Below are 15,644 nucleotides of genomic sequence, written 5' to 3'. Positions count from 1 at the left end.
AAGACACTATTCTCCAAAGGTCAGAAATGCTGCAACATGGGGTGAAAACGAGGACTCAGTATCATTAATCAACGACTGGCATCAACCTTTAATTCTAAGAATATGAGTATACCCAAACCATGCCAAGAAAATACGATCCACACCATTATGGATCGACCAGAATTCTTCACTATTGGAACGAAGCACTCAGGGCTCTAGAGATTTTTATTTGGTACTACACGTACACTGGTCTATTTATTGAGAACGTGGTGAAGGATGCTACATCTGACCACTTCACATTTTTACACTGGTCTATTTATTGAGAACGTGGTGAAGGATGCTACATCTGACCACTTCACATTTTTACACTGTTTGGTACTTATGAGTGGTTTTACACTGCAAACCGTCTATGGTACCCCATTCTGTATACATTTACGGCGGACCATTTCTCATGAAAGTAGTTGCTCTCTCTCTCTCTCAGATGAAATGTGCGGTAAAATGATCTGCGTTACAGTTCAAATTGATGCACAGACATCACGATTTTAAAGTATGCACTTCTGTTCACTGTTGCCATTTGCTGTTCTATGCTGATTATACCTTATACACCGTTGCTCGTGAAATATTAGCAAGTTGAAATGACTTAGTCACGATAGCTCCAGATATACGTGCCCCAACAATCATTCCTATTTCAAAGACACTGAATTTCCTTGTACCAATGTAAGCTATTATTGTAGGCATTCAGGCCTCTCTTGCATTTTTATACATTGTCCTATGATACCGGAATGTTATATGCTTAAATAATGGAAGAGCCACTCCTGTGTGATAGTCCCTGCATTGCACATAATTTTTGCCTATCACGTACCCAACTGTTTCCACATTTGTCTATTGCCTCTCTACATATATACATATCTGGAGATTTCCCTTTTTATGTGTTAATATATTTATATTTGGTTTCAACCAACAGAGTGTTTAAAATTAACTAATTATCGAGACTGTATCTAATCTGTTGCAGTATTGTCATTTAATACGTTCAACAGTCAATCAATACAATAATGGAAAAACAAACAGAAGAACAAACCAGAGAAGTAAAACAAATAAGATAAATGAAATTATTTTCTACAGCATGAAGTAAATTATACCTAATATGTTTAATATATGATCTGTGTAAATATCAACAAGTAGTTTAATGACAATAATTACATTATTAACTTGCATCTTCTTTATTCAGGAATAATTTTAAAGTATTTACTTTGTGCGGAAATCACACGTTTATGCATATCTCTGGTGCAAACAATTCACATCTCACAGTACTTCCATTATGGTAACTACTGTGGTAGATTTTTCTTCACCACAGTATCCTTCGTGTACTTTTTTATTGAGTATCTTCCACTTTTCTTCTTTACACAGCTTCTCTACATCAGCGTTAAACTTCTCCTGGTCTACTTCCTGACCAACAATAATATCCCAACAAATGTACCCTCCTTAAAAAAGAATAAACAAAACCAACATGCATAAATATCGAATTAACCTGAGTATGTTAACTACCAGAACAATACAAAACTATCATATTTATTACTAAACGTAACTTCCTTAATGTGGGGGAACTTGGCTTCGTTCTCTTCTACAAAAGGTTTTCACTTAGAAATAAAAAAGTATTGTTAGAAGCACTGAGAAAACAGAAGTGTAATTCTAAAAGGCTATAATACGTTTTGGAAATTTGATTTTATATACATGAAGCAAAGTATCTCTAATTGCTTTTAAATGACATAAACTAACAACAAAGATACTGACTACTATGCCTACCTAATATTATCTAGGCCTACCTGGTTTGACAACACGAATCAACTCAGGAAAAATTGCAGAGTCACAATGGTTCGGACAAAATACTCCACTCATTACAACAGCACTGTAGGTGTCTGTAATATGTAGAAGTTGTCTCGTTATCTTCTTATCACACTTAATGATAGAAGACATAATAATGCTATCAATAAATACTAAAAAATACACCACATTAAACTGATATTACAGAAGTTCACCAGGGTTTAATCTATTGGTAACCGTAAAGTTTAAGAACTAGTCAACACATTAAATTTACACTTCTTGCTAGTTTTCACACTTAACATAAGACACTTTTAATTAACAGATAGTGCAAAAAGTATCACGTTAAAAAGGCTAAAAAACAAAACACATTAGTAGATATGTATACGGGACTATGTGAATGTCTTTATAATAATAATCACATAGCTTTTAACAATTACTTGTATGTTTGTTACTAAAACATTTGAATGGTATTAAGTGATTAAAAGACAAAGGTGCTAATGAAACAAAAATTATATTTCCAGTGTAGCAAATCCCGACAATAATTTTGTGCATGCTACAATTCCAAAGCATACAATTGATCTGAATTCTTATATTGTTATATTTTAAAACATTATAACTTTAGAACATACCATTTTCAACATTAGGGATGCGGACTCCATCCTTCAAAATAAGATGGATTAAATTATCGTATACATTTTTAGTTCTGGCTATTTTCAGCATTTCTTTACTTCCATCCAAGGCATCAATGTTACTGTATCCACGTTGTTTCAGCTGAAAGCAGCGTAAGTTGGAAATTTGAATACACATTTGTATCCTTACAAAAATAATTGAACAATATCATAGAAATATAGTGAATATGTAGTTATACTGATTTTAATTTAAATAAAATTATTTTAAAAAGTCTATAAAATAGTAACTCCGTCTGACGTCTTTCAGACTTTCTCTTCCTCTCCATTGAAACTATTATCTATTCATAATTTCCATTTGGCTTTAGATGCGTCCATATTTCTATATTAAACTTCCCATTCAGCATATCAAAACTGCCAATTATTTATAAATTAATGTACATATGCATGTATACATATAATTTCGTGTAAGAATAAAATGTATGTTTTTACTTGTATTGTATAGAATAGAAAAAAAACTATTAAAATATTGTAGGACCCAGATAGTAAGGTTTATAAAGAAAGGATTTTGAATAGTTCAAGTTTGTTCTTTGGTTATGAAACCCAAATCCTAAAATTAAGATAAATATATTTTGTTTTTTGGTCAAATTTGTATAATAATTTTACAATATTATACAATATTACAAAAAACCAAATACTTTATATAGTTAATCTTATTTCTGTAAAAAGTAAAAACGACTGTAATACAACAAAAATAATCGGTATAAATACCAGTTTTCCATTGGCTCCTGACCCAGCCCCAATGTCCAATATTCTACTATTTTTGTCTTTCACGACCTCCATCATATCATTCACAGCAAAATTTAAATGATGAAAGTCGTATTTGTTTACTAGCTGAAAGAAAAAAAAAAAATTAGTGTTCTGACTATCGTAACAGTAAACTAAATTTTGATCTTAAGGATATATTAAACAGTTATTCATTGTAGAAAACGTTGTTACGTTATCTGTTTAGTTAGATTATTATAGAAATGCTTCGAAATTTTACAAATGGAGTCAAATAGATAAACACTATGTATATAAATTAAAAACTACTGTCCCCATCCTCCTGTACAAAAGATGTTTGATTTGAATTTCTTGTAATACTACACGATGGCTGTCAACGTCAGTTGTTTCTAATTTAGCAGTGATAGACTAGAAGGAAGACAGCTTGCCAATAACACTCACGGCCTATTCATAAAAATGTATAAACAAATAGTGGGATTCACCGTCATATTACAACTACTCTGTAACTGAAAGAGCAAGAATATTCGACAACAAGAACTTCTTAACCACCAAACCATATCAAAAGATGTCCATAATGAATTACAGTGATGATGACAATATAATATCTTATTTATATAAATATCTTACAAATCACTTGTTTGGTTCAATGTAACTCAATAAAATGAGTTGTACGAATGTCAGAACTAACAATAGGTTAGTCTCTGAAAACTGTGGAATGTTTGGTTAATATGTGATAATGCTTTGGCTATTATATACACGTTCAACACCATACAGCATTCTACACATTTATTAAAACATATATAAAATGTTCTTTGGTCTGTTGTTAACATGACTGTTCTGCATTCAAGTACAAAATATTTACGATTCACAATTTCTAATGAAGAAAGAGACAAAGCAGTTATGGATATATATTGAATGAATTTGGGACCACAGATGACAAAATCAAAATTGGTAAACTATGTGGACATTCCCGATCAGATGTTGAGTACCTTAGATCTATTTCATTCAGTTAGTATTTCAAGAGTGATCATACAGCATACTAAAGAAATAATCTCTAAATCTGCTTTATATGGTGGTTTACTTTCAGAAATTATGACGTTCTGAAATACGTACAGTAAACAAATCTCCGCATGTTTTAATTCTAAATTACAGTTGTCTCTAATTTGTACACAAAGCTAAATTGTCCATTTGTTTTTAAATTTCGCGCAAAGCTACACAAGAACTATTTGCACTAACCGTCCCTAATTTAGCAGTGCAATACAAGGGTAAAGGTAGGTAGTCATCCCACCAATAAATAGTCGGATTGACTGTTATATTATAACAGTCCCACGGCTGAAAAGGCAAACATGTTTGGTATGACAGGGATTCGAACCCTTGACCTTCAGATTACGAGTCGAGTCAAGCGTCCTAATCACCTAGCAATGCTGGGCCTACACACTTAACTACACATGCACATATATGCCCCTCTCTGGGACAGCGGTAAGTCTACGGATTTACTGTGCTAAAATCAGGGGTTCGATTCCCTTCGGTGGGCTCAGCAGATAGCCCGATGTGACTTTGTTATAAGAAGACATATACACATACACATATTTAAAGAAAATATTGCTTAAATCCTGTAATAGAATTTGATCTTTTCATTCTTACAATCAAGACTAATATTTTATCTTTCGTTACTTTTAAGCACCTTATACGTGTTTTGGGTCTGTTAATTATTTTCCGAAGCATACAGTTATTACATTATAAAACAAGTATAATCATACAAAAAAAAAATCTGTAACACAAATTAAAAGTCTAGCCAAAGTGTCTCACAACAAGATGTATGCTAAGTATTAGAAAACTTCTAGTGCTGGGGTATACAATCTATTGTAAATAATTTATTTTAAAATATAAAAATACAGATTATTTGTTTGTTTGTTTGTTTGTTTTGGAATTTCGCACAAAGCAACTCGAGGGTTATCTGTGCTAGCCGTTTCTAATTGAGCAGTGTAAGACTAGAGGGAAGGCAGCTAGTCATCACCACCCACCGCCAACTCTTGGGCTACTCTTTTACCAACGAATAGTGGGATTCACCGTCATATTATAACGCCCTCCCAGCCGTGGGGGCGAGCATGTTTTGGCGCGACTCGGGCGCAAACCCGCGACCCTCAGATTACGAAGCGCACGCCTTAACGCGCTAGGCCATGCCAGGCCCCCAGATTATTTGAGCGCTAAGTTTTCATTACAGAAATTACCAAAATCCAGCTGTAAGCCTTTAGCTAAATGATGTCATAAGTTGCTGACATCCAGATGTCATTCGAAGACAGCTTCGTAAAAGTTTTAGTGGTACATGAGAGTGGTATTTGGGTGTTTTGTTTAGTATTGTGACTGTATGTGTGTTTTCTTATTGCAAAGCCACATCGAGCTATTTGCTAAGCCCACTGAAGGGAATCGAAAACTTAATTTTAGTGTTGTAAATCGTAGATAACATAAGAAAGTAAGAAACATGTGAGAGAAATATTTTTACCTGTAGTCAATAAGGAAAGAAGTTCATGTCAAAAACATAATATAGAGGTTTGAAACCTGTATGAAAATTGATACGTAAAAAAATATATTTTTGTGAATTGTTTTATGAACGCAATGTTCCTGCAATAAATATAAACATATTTGCTGTCAAAAACTGTAAAAATAAGGGTTTCTTTAGTTTCTTGAGTGTAAATACACAGGTACAATATAGTTATCTGCTCAGTACTCACCACAGGTGTCAAACCCGGTGTTTTATCGTATGTGTCCTAAATTTTAACGCTGAGCCACTAGGGAGCAAATGTGAAGGAAATAAGGCAGTGTTTTCGGTCACAATACAGCGTAATACCCTTCTGCTGTTCAAGTGCGTACAAAAATACTTCATTTGATTGATATCTCCGAAAAAACGTTGAAGGGTATTTGTAGGCATCACTGTAATGTATTGTCTCTCATTCGGTCAGTAGACATTAAAATGACGTCACATAAGGGGCGCTTAACGTTACAGTTTGTATTGTGGTAACGTTAGTAAAACGTATATATGTCATGAATCACGAGAAGAATTATCCAACATGTAGACGACAACACAGCAAGATATATTAACTTCAAAAGCAGGAAACTTTTAAGTTTAGTTTCATTTACCCTTAAAACAAAATACTTTCGAGAATACCACGTAAGTACATTTAATACATAGCAATGTAATGATACAATTTGTTAATCACAAAACACAACATAAATCGTCTAACCTTATATAAGCTAATTAAATGGAATAAATCTTCTAACTCTTTCTATATTATAGCTGAAACTATAACTACCAATAACACACCTTCTCATAATCATCTGCATGTTGGTCATACATCTTGCACGAATCCTCTGGAGTCATGGTTCCTTTCTGAGTTATATCATACAACCAATGAAATTCTTGGTCGTCATGATGATCACCATGACAGTGGTCATGATGCTGATCATGGTAGTGGTGACTCTCACTGGTTGTGTTATTTGTATCTTCATCGTGACATCCTGGACGGTGTTCATTAGGTTTCTTTCCAGATGTATGGGGTTTACTCCCGCTATCATTAGATGACATACCGGATTTTTTCTTCTTTTTTCAATCAAAGAAAATAATAACAAAACCTTTACGTCGCCAGGTTTGTATAAGTAAACCTACCTTTCAAGGTTGTTTTTATAACGTACAAGTTATTTTTTATACTTCAACTGTTGTTAGGCTCAAAAAACATATGTATCTACCAAACATAAAGTTCACAGATGACATTTTTCTTAACAAACACATTAACATTATGAAGAAAATCTTTAGAAGTACAAATACTAACTTAACGACTAAATAAACCATTGTAATTCAACTAATTTACAAAACGTATGTATGTAACTATACGTGATCTTGGTAATACCCTATTTCTCTCTACACTGTAACTTATCTTGAGTAAAATATATCAGCAAGGTTGACACAAGACTAGATTATTGATTTGAATTTTATTTCGTTTATTAATCATAGTATTTTTGTAAAAAAGACATTTGGATAATTATTTTTTGTTTGTTTTGGAATTTAGCACAAAAGACTATTTGGATAGCTATTACCGCCAAGCTACAACGAATAGTGGGATTTTTTTCAAAGCTTCCTACTTAAGCAACTGTTTTATTGCACAACGTTTTACTCCTGTACTCTTTCTTCGAGAGAGCAGCGTAGCTACAGGTACACAGCGGCAGTAAAAACTACATATACCAACGTGATGAAAACCTGGGATAACCTTTCAGAGCAAAACAAAAACTACAAGTGAATAAAACAAGCTTTTCTAACTTAATGTGAATGTACATTGAAAATGAAAATTATCTTTTTGTTCATTTAATAAAGACTGAACTAATAGAATTTTTAAATTATGTTAAATGTGCATGCTTTGTTCTGAGTTAAATATAATGTAACGAAATTACCTCAAACCGCCAAACAGAAAACCTCGAACTTGTGAGTTCACTTTCGTCCAAGCTCTTAGGCTATGTACACTATGTACGTGTGTATGGTGCGTCAACCAATCAGTGTACGACCAGCGTGCTGACGTACACTGTGTAAAAAATAGGAGGAAAAATTGAAGGTCGATTTCTTGGTGGAAGTGCATCAAGCATTGACCTACTTATCGGAAATGTGCGTTAAAGTTAGTGCAGAATGTGAAACTCAACATGGATTCAGAAATTTAAAATGTTGATATAAAAAAAAGGAGATCACAGTAAGTTAAAAACAGTACTAAAAATACAAGAATATTCCATAAAATCCCAAAGTAGTGAGGAATTCAGATGTAACGCTAATTACAAAGCAACAGAAAGTGTAAGAAAAAGGCTTTGAATATGCATATGATTTGTTTTGTTTTGAATTTTGCGCAACGCTACACGAGGGCCATCTGCGCTCTTATAGTAATATTAATAAATTATAGTGAGGTAGAAATTATAACCGAGTTAACTAAAGTAAGAAGTCGTAATGACGTAAAAATTATTAGAATATAATGCTATGATTTTTTTAGTAAATCAAACCGAACTATAAAAACACGGAAAGAAATCTTTAGTACCAAGGATTTATACAATACCAAAAACACATAAATATAATCACAGTATAGGACCATCATCTTATGAAACTGCCAAGTTTATAACACGAAAGTATTCTTTCTTGAGAGATAAGAACAAACATACAGTCAAAAATTTTAAATTTGTAGAGGAAATCAAAAACATAAAATTAGAAAAGGAAGATGTACTTATGTCAGTTAAAAATATCTTTATTTACTAAACTGTATTTGAAGACGCGATGAGAAGTTTTGACATTGAATTATTAGAATACAAAATTCCAGTAGTCGAAATTATGGACTTATTGAAATTTGTTTGTTTTTGAATTTCGCGCAGAGCTACTCAAGGGCTATCTGCGCTAGCCATCCTTAATTTAGCAGTGTAAGACTAGAGGAAAGGCAGCTTGTCATCACCACCCACCACCAACTCTTGGGCTATTCTTTTACCAACGAATAGTGAGATTGACGGCGAAAAGAGCGAATACGTTTGGTGCGACGGGGATTCGAACTCGCGACCCTCAGATTACAAGTCGAAAGCCTTAACCCACCTGGCTATGCCGGGCCATGTATTGAAATTAACAAAAGTGTGAGCAGAAAATCTATTTTTCAAAGTCAACGAAAATTACCATACAAAAAATATATTTTTATGGAATCCCATCCTTCACTACCTCCTTGACTGATTCGTGTTATTAAACTAGGTAACTTTTTAAACTGTACTTATGAACATTGGTCGGTCGTGAGGGAATAGTGTCCTAAATTGTATAAAGTGAAGTTTATTGTTTGTTTGTTGTTCTTTTTACATTAGCTGAAACTTTACTGAATTTGCATAAACTGATGCTTTAAATGTCCCCAAACTAGACAAGTGATTTCGAAAAATTGACTATTCTTCTGTTTTGGGTTTTGAGTCTAATTTAAAAACATTACAGCTTTTTCAGGAGTTCTTGTGTGCTAACCTCTCAACCAACAATCTGATTTAAATAGTGTACATTAAATACGAGTTTCTGAACTTCTAATTAATCAATAAACGCTATTACGATTTTAAATAATAACTTTGATAGCTCATTGTGAAGGAAAGCATAAGAGGACATCATTATAATTTTCACTCCTTTATCCTAAACTCAGCTCTACACTATTGCTGTTAAAATTTAAACATGACTTGAAACAATTAAAAACGAAAAGTCATAATATTGTTCATATTATTAAATTAATTAAGGTTATTCTATGGTAAAATAAAACTTACTCAAAACACCACAGATAATAAAAACTCTATCATCATCATTATTCTAAAACAGCTGGGTCTAAAATCGACGTCAGTAATTTGATGAAAGAGACAAACAACAGAAATTGTGTTTGAAGGAAGAGAAAAACATGAAAATTGTTTGCTCTTCTCATCAGGGGGTTCAGGAATAATCGTTTACCTTAAACCACGTGCGTGGGAAAGTTTTTCGAATTGTGGTTGTTTTTTGTGTCATGACGTTTTTCTTGTAATAATATTTGCAGAAAGTTGTGAAATAAGTCAGAGAAGGTCTTGGCACTAAAGGGGTTTTTCTTCTTCGTGGTCGGTGGTTTCATTCCAGTTGAAGGCCTAGTTCAGCGATGAACGAGAAGACACACAGACTATTACCAAAATATCCAGTTTCTGTGTGTATTACTTTTAAAGATTTAAAATAAAAGGATCAGTTTGTGTTATCATTATCATTTTCGAGAAATAAATCATCTAGAGATAAATACCCTTTTCAGAGGGGCTAAGACCTTCGGTTCCAATAACTAGGAGCATTTAATTGTGATGGGTAACAGAAGCATCCAGAGGAAACCCACTTTCACAGGACAGACGCTAAATAATCTATATTACCTGTTCCGTGCCTCTTGAAAGAAACACGATATTTAAAAACCACACGACATGGTACGATACATGAAATTCAACAGTTGTGGGTGTTTGGTTGCTCTTTTGTTTGCATTACAGATTGTACAGAGATGTGTGATTGAGGGAGCGCTTCTAATTGTATGCAGTGTACCTGTAAGTGTGTTTCTTTCTCCGCTTTATTGTAGTATTTGTAGGCAAGTTTATTTCATAAAGTAGTGAAGTTGACAACTATGTGTAAGTATTTTACAGGAGTGAATACGACTTCCTTAGAGCTAATTTGGTTGCTCTGTTTTGTCGCAGTTGTAGTTTTAATTTTATTTTCAGGCATGTTCAACATTATTCGACAGACGTATTCTATAAGGGCGTATAAGTGTTTTGTATTTTTTTTAGAGATATGTCTCACGTGCAACCGGTATGTTTGACGACAATGACTCTGATATAACTCATATGTTTACTAATTAAACTTAGTTCTTTGAAAAAGGCGACTGCTTGTGTTTTTATTGGACTAAATATAACTCGTTATTTTTGCACCAGTCTAGAATTATGTTTAATAATTTTAAAATTCTTTCCTTCGTAGTTAGTGAGTTTCTAAATATGCTCCAGACAGCTAGGCCATCAGCGTATTGAGAGTGAGATGTTAAATTGGAAAAGGGATATTATTTACCAAAATTATGTATAGGAGTGATGAAATAATTAGTCCTTAAGGTAATATTAAATTATTTGGAAAGATTGTCAGTTACTTTGACTTAGGCTTTCCTATCGGAAAGGAAGTTTGACATCCATCTGAATATGGTCTCATTAATATTCAAGTTTCAGCTTATACTTGATAGCATTGTGCCATACATTGTCAAAAGCTTTATTGACTTCTAATAATACTCCTATGGTGGTTTGATCGTTAATCTTGTGAGATGGTCTATTTGTTTGTTTTACGTATTTCGGAAATTTGCTTTACAGAAATGTAAAAGTCAATTGAGCATATTTTCCCATAAATTTGTTAATACAGCTTAACAAGTAATGGAGTAGAAGTTACCAGAATTATATCTGTTGTTTTTGGTATAACAATTGTTACTAGTTTTTTTTTCCAAAATGTCCCAGTAATCTGATTACTTTTCTATCTTTTCATATTTGACAGCTCTAATATTGATCACTGTATTATTATCTCAGATCGTAACCTTATTATTTCTGGTAAGATTTTAAAATCCCTTTCTGAGCATGTCACAAAGTGTTAGTGAGCTATATTTAGATTTAATTTTGTTTGTTTTTAATTTCGCGCAAAGCTACTCGAGGGCTATCTGCGCTAGCCGTCCCTAATTTAGCAGTGTAAGACTAGAGGGAAGGCAGTTAGTCTTCACTACCCACTGCCAGCCTTTGGGCTACTCTTTTACCAACGAATAGTGGGACTGACCGTCACATTATAACGCCCCCACGGCTGAAAGAGTGAGCATGTTTGGTGCGACGGGGAGGCGAACCCACGACCCTCAGATTACGAGAAAAAGCCTTAATCCACCTGGCCATTCCAGGCCACATCAACTTTAATTAAATCAGTTTGCTCTCAGTGTATTTTTATCAAATTAGTGTTTTATGATTCAGTCGTATTATTTAAGTTTTTACACCTTTGTTTTATAATAAATAGCTAAACAATAATTAAAACTTGATGTTTGACTTGCTATAGCAACTGAACTGTAGATTTTATTATATAAACAAACGACGAAGTAAGTTAAAAACTTTTTCGTTTAATAATTTAAATATACAGAGAAATTCCTAGAACTCGCCTCGAAAATAAATTGTTAAAGATATTTTTAATTCAAATTATTTCACTCCCACTTGCAAAGAAAAAGCTGGGTTGCTCAGCAACTGTTTTAAGTTGAATGACATGTTTATAAACAATAAAAAGGGTAGGTTTTCCTGTTGAATGTCGTTACTGTAATAGAAACCATCTGGTACGTATCCGCTTTGAAATATATTGTGATGATGTAATGTAGTCAGTAACACTTGGAACTTTTCTCTCACCTTATACGTATTAGTTGAAGAGACAGTTAGGTTTAAAGTTTTATATTTTACTTAATTATGTATTATTTGTGTTTTATTGTTTATATTTCAAGGTTTAAGTTATTTTTAAGACTATCCTGTGCCTTAAATTGCTAAAACAGGTTTAACAAACTTATGAGTGTAAAAACATTATGCCATAGGTTTAAAACTAATAATGGAAATTAAAAGTTAGATAGCCTACAGACACTGATTGATTTTGTTGACTCGAAGAAAAACAGGAGAATAAAATGAAACATTAAAATATATATATATATATATATAAGTTCAATAAAAAAGTTTAAAATATATACGTATTTCTGTTTCATAATTTTAAACAATTCAGTACACTGCATGTTGATGATAATAGATAAAGTTAATGATTTGTAAAGAAAATGGTGAATAAATTTTAAACATTTACCTTAATTTTTTTCACATTTATTTATGAGGTTCATAAGATTGTGCAAATTAAATGTAAAACTGTAAAGCAAAATTAGTATTTTAGTATATAACATGAAAATCACTTTCAGGTAAACTACAGTGAAACCTGTCTAAGCCGGAAATTGTATATATGTGTGTGTTTTTCTTATAGCAAAGCCACATCGGGCTATCTGCTGAGCCCACGGAGGGGAATCGAACCCCTGATTTTAGCGTTGTAAATCCGTAGATATACCGCTGTACTAGCGAGGGACAACTTGTATATAAAACGGAAACCTGTACCAGCCGGAAAATATCAAAATTTCGCAGCATTATCTTAATATTTTTCTTATAAAACCTGCGTAACGTGGATGGAAAACTATCTTTTACCTACCTCATCTATCAACAAATAGTATTAGAACCTGAGTAAGGCGGAAAAATGTTTTTGATTGAATATTAATTTCTTATTTATTTAATAATTTCTTTAAATATTAATAAATTCTTGTTTAATTAATAATTTGTTTAAATATTAATAAATTCTCGGACATTTTGTTACAGTAAGTATTGGTTAAATATATTCTGTTCTTTTTTCTGCCTTCATTATTTAGGAGGTTGCAGTGCGAAAAAACGATTGACTGTACTTTTGGTCGTCTCTGGCTAGTAGAGCGGTAGGTCTACGGATTTACAACGCTAAAGTTAGGGTTCGATTCCCCTTGGTGGGCTTAGCAGATAGGCCGATGTGGCTTTGCTATAAGAAAACACACATTTTTGGTTGCATTTACTGATGGAAAACTGGATAAACCATCGGTAAAAGTGAAAATCCGTGCTCTTTCAAAAACTTAAGGAAGAATCAACTTCCTGCGGAATGGATAAAGAATAATGAAGAGTGAATAACAAGTGTTATATTCAAGAAATTTTTGAACAAATTAAACAGAAAATGGAACAAAAATATGAATATTCTACTTTTCCTAGATAATGCAACTTATCACCAAAAGTTCATCATATGTTCGTTTAGTCTTTCTACCTCCATGTACAACATCAGTTCTACAGCCACTAGATAATGGAATTATACAGTGTATAAAATTGAAATAAAGAAAACTGATGCTTCAGCATATTATTGCAAACATGGACGACTGTAAGAGAGCATCTGAAATGACCATGAAAATTTACGTGTTAGATGCAATTGAATTTTTAAGTCATTCAATCAAATGCTTAAAAGATGAATGTGTAATAAAGTGCTTTCGAAACTGTTGTTTTATTTTTGATAATGGCGGAGATTGTGGAGAAGTTGTTTGTTATGACGATTCTCGTGAAATCCAACCTCTGATTGGAAAGATTGAGTTAGATGATTCTGAGAACGTTGTGTGTGTGTGTGTGTGTGTGTTTTTCCTATAGCAAAGCCACAAAGGGCTATCTGCTCAGCCCACTGAGGGGAATCGAACCCCTGATTTTAGCGTTGTAAATCCGGAGACATACCGCTGTACTAGCGGGGGGCTGAGAACGGTGACAGGAATATTTTGATAGAAACTGATAAAATTGATTTAAAATGTATAATAGAATCGCAAGATGGTAACAGTATAAGATATTCAGAAGATGAATAAAATGGAAAAGATAGTGAGGAAATAGAAATTCCTGTGTGTGTTTTTTTATAGCAAAGCCACATTGGGCTATCTGCTGAGCCCACCGAGGGGAATCGAACCCCTGATTTTAGCGTTGTAAATCCGTAGACATACCGCTGTACTAGCGGGGGGGCATAAGTTTTTCTTATAGCAAAGCCACAGGGGGGGGGGTAATCTGCTCAGCCCACCACGGGGAATTGAACCCCTGATTTTAGCGTTGTAAATCCGGAAACGTACCGCTGTACTAGCGGGAGTCCTAGAAATTCCTACTTCATCGCAAGTGTTAAATTTTATTATCGCTCTCAAATTGTATGCAAAAATGAAGGGAAGAAATGAACTTCATGAAAAAGTCGTAGAATTTGTGTTCTCTTTCAATCGCATGAGAAAGCCCATTAAAAAAATGAAACTGTTGAAACTGGACACTTTTTCAAGTAAATTTAAGATTTTGTGTACTTATGTATATTTTGAATGTATATTCTTATTCTAATAAATATAGCATAAACAGAATAATAACATTGTTCAAAACATCTTACTTCCCTTGAGTCAAGCAAATATAACGTTTCTCTAAAGCATTATATATAATTAATGTTCACTGTCTGAGCCGGAAAAACCTGCTTAAGCCGGAATTTTTATTCCGTCCCGTGCGATTCCGCCTTAGACAGGTTTTATTAAATTTGAATTCAGTTTCAAGTAACTACATTAAATAACAAATGGCTGTTTTCGGGAGAGAAAAATAAAAACTCAAAAGTGTTGAGTTTCTGAAAAAAAAATTTCTGAAATCACACAGGTTTAAGAAAGTTATTGTAAATTTAAAAAGAATTTCACCAAGTAAATTTATTGTTGTAACACGAAATAATTTCATTTTTTCGCAGCTTCACTTTTCTGAGTTAGAACGATTTAGGAAAATATCAAACGTAATGAATATATTTATAGACATTATGATGTTTGAAAAATATCAACCCTCATCAACGGAGTTGTAGACATTAAAATGCATAGAAAATACCAATCCTCTTAAATAAATTTCTAGACATTCAGATGTTTAGAAAATATCAGTCCTCGAATATACATTTGCAGACATTATAATGTCTAAAAAATAACAACCCTTGTCAAAAGATTTGTAAACGCTTTGATTTTCCGTTTAATAAATTGTAATTTTATGTTATCTTAGTACTTCTAAACTGGTGAAGTTTCAATAAACTTACCAACAAATATGGTAAAACGATAGTATATACATATTTGATTAATGTATAATCAACCACAGTAATTAACTAGTCTTAACCACTGGCTTAATATTAATTTGACGAGACAACTGATAAAAATATGATTACATTCCTTAGAGCTAATTCGTCAATTTGGTCAATTGTAGAATTTAATAGTTTAATCAACTTGGTTAAGAAGATACGAATAAAAAAAAAACGACCAATTAATGTCACTACCCACGATGAAACAA

At 32.9% G+C, this 15,644-nt stretch overlaps 1 protein-coding gene across 4 annotated transcripts in view; it reads right to left on the bottom strand.

Annotated features, from left to right (window-relative positions):
- Positions 1-983: 983 nt before the first annotated feature.
- LOC143246100 (uncharacterized) overlaps positions 984-15,644 on the bottom strand; it is a 29,803-nt gene continuing 15,142 nt past the window's right edge. For 3 of the 4 annotated variants that reach the window (XM_076492318.1, XM_076492332.1, XM_076492333.1), the window contains exons 7-11: positions 6,532-6,807; positions 3,198-3,320; positions 2,430-2,571; positions 1,803-1,895; positions 984-1,460 (exon numbers count right to left, since the gene is read on the bottom strand). In XM_076492318.1, the coding sequence (XP_076348433.1) occupies positions 1,282-1,460; positions 1,803-1,895; positions 2,430-2,571; positions 3,198-3,320; positions 6,532-6,807 (813 nt within the window). In that variant the 3' untranslated portion in view covers positions 984-1,281. The remainder of the gene's footprint in view (positions 1,461-1,802; positions 1,896-2,429; positions 2,572-3,197; positions 3,321-6,531; positions 6,808-15,644) is intronic. The other variant, XM_076492327.1, reaches the window with a different exon arrangement.

Source organism: Tachypleus tridentatus, chromosome 1, assembly GCF_004210375.1.
Source record: "Tachypleus tridentatus isolate NWPU-2018 chromosome 1, ASM421037v1, whole genome shotgun sequence".
In the NCBI taxonomy this organism is placed as follows: Eukaryota; Metazoa; Arthropoda; class Merostomata; order Xiphosura; family Limulidae; genus Tachypleus; species Tachypleus tridentatus.
The sequence above is the reverse complement of the archived record's forward strand: the minus strand, read 5'-3'. Positions and strand labels throughout refer to the sequence as shown.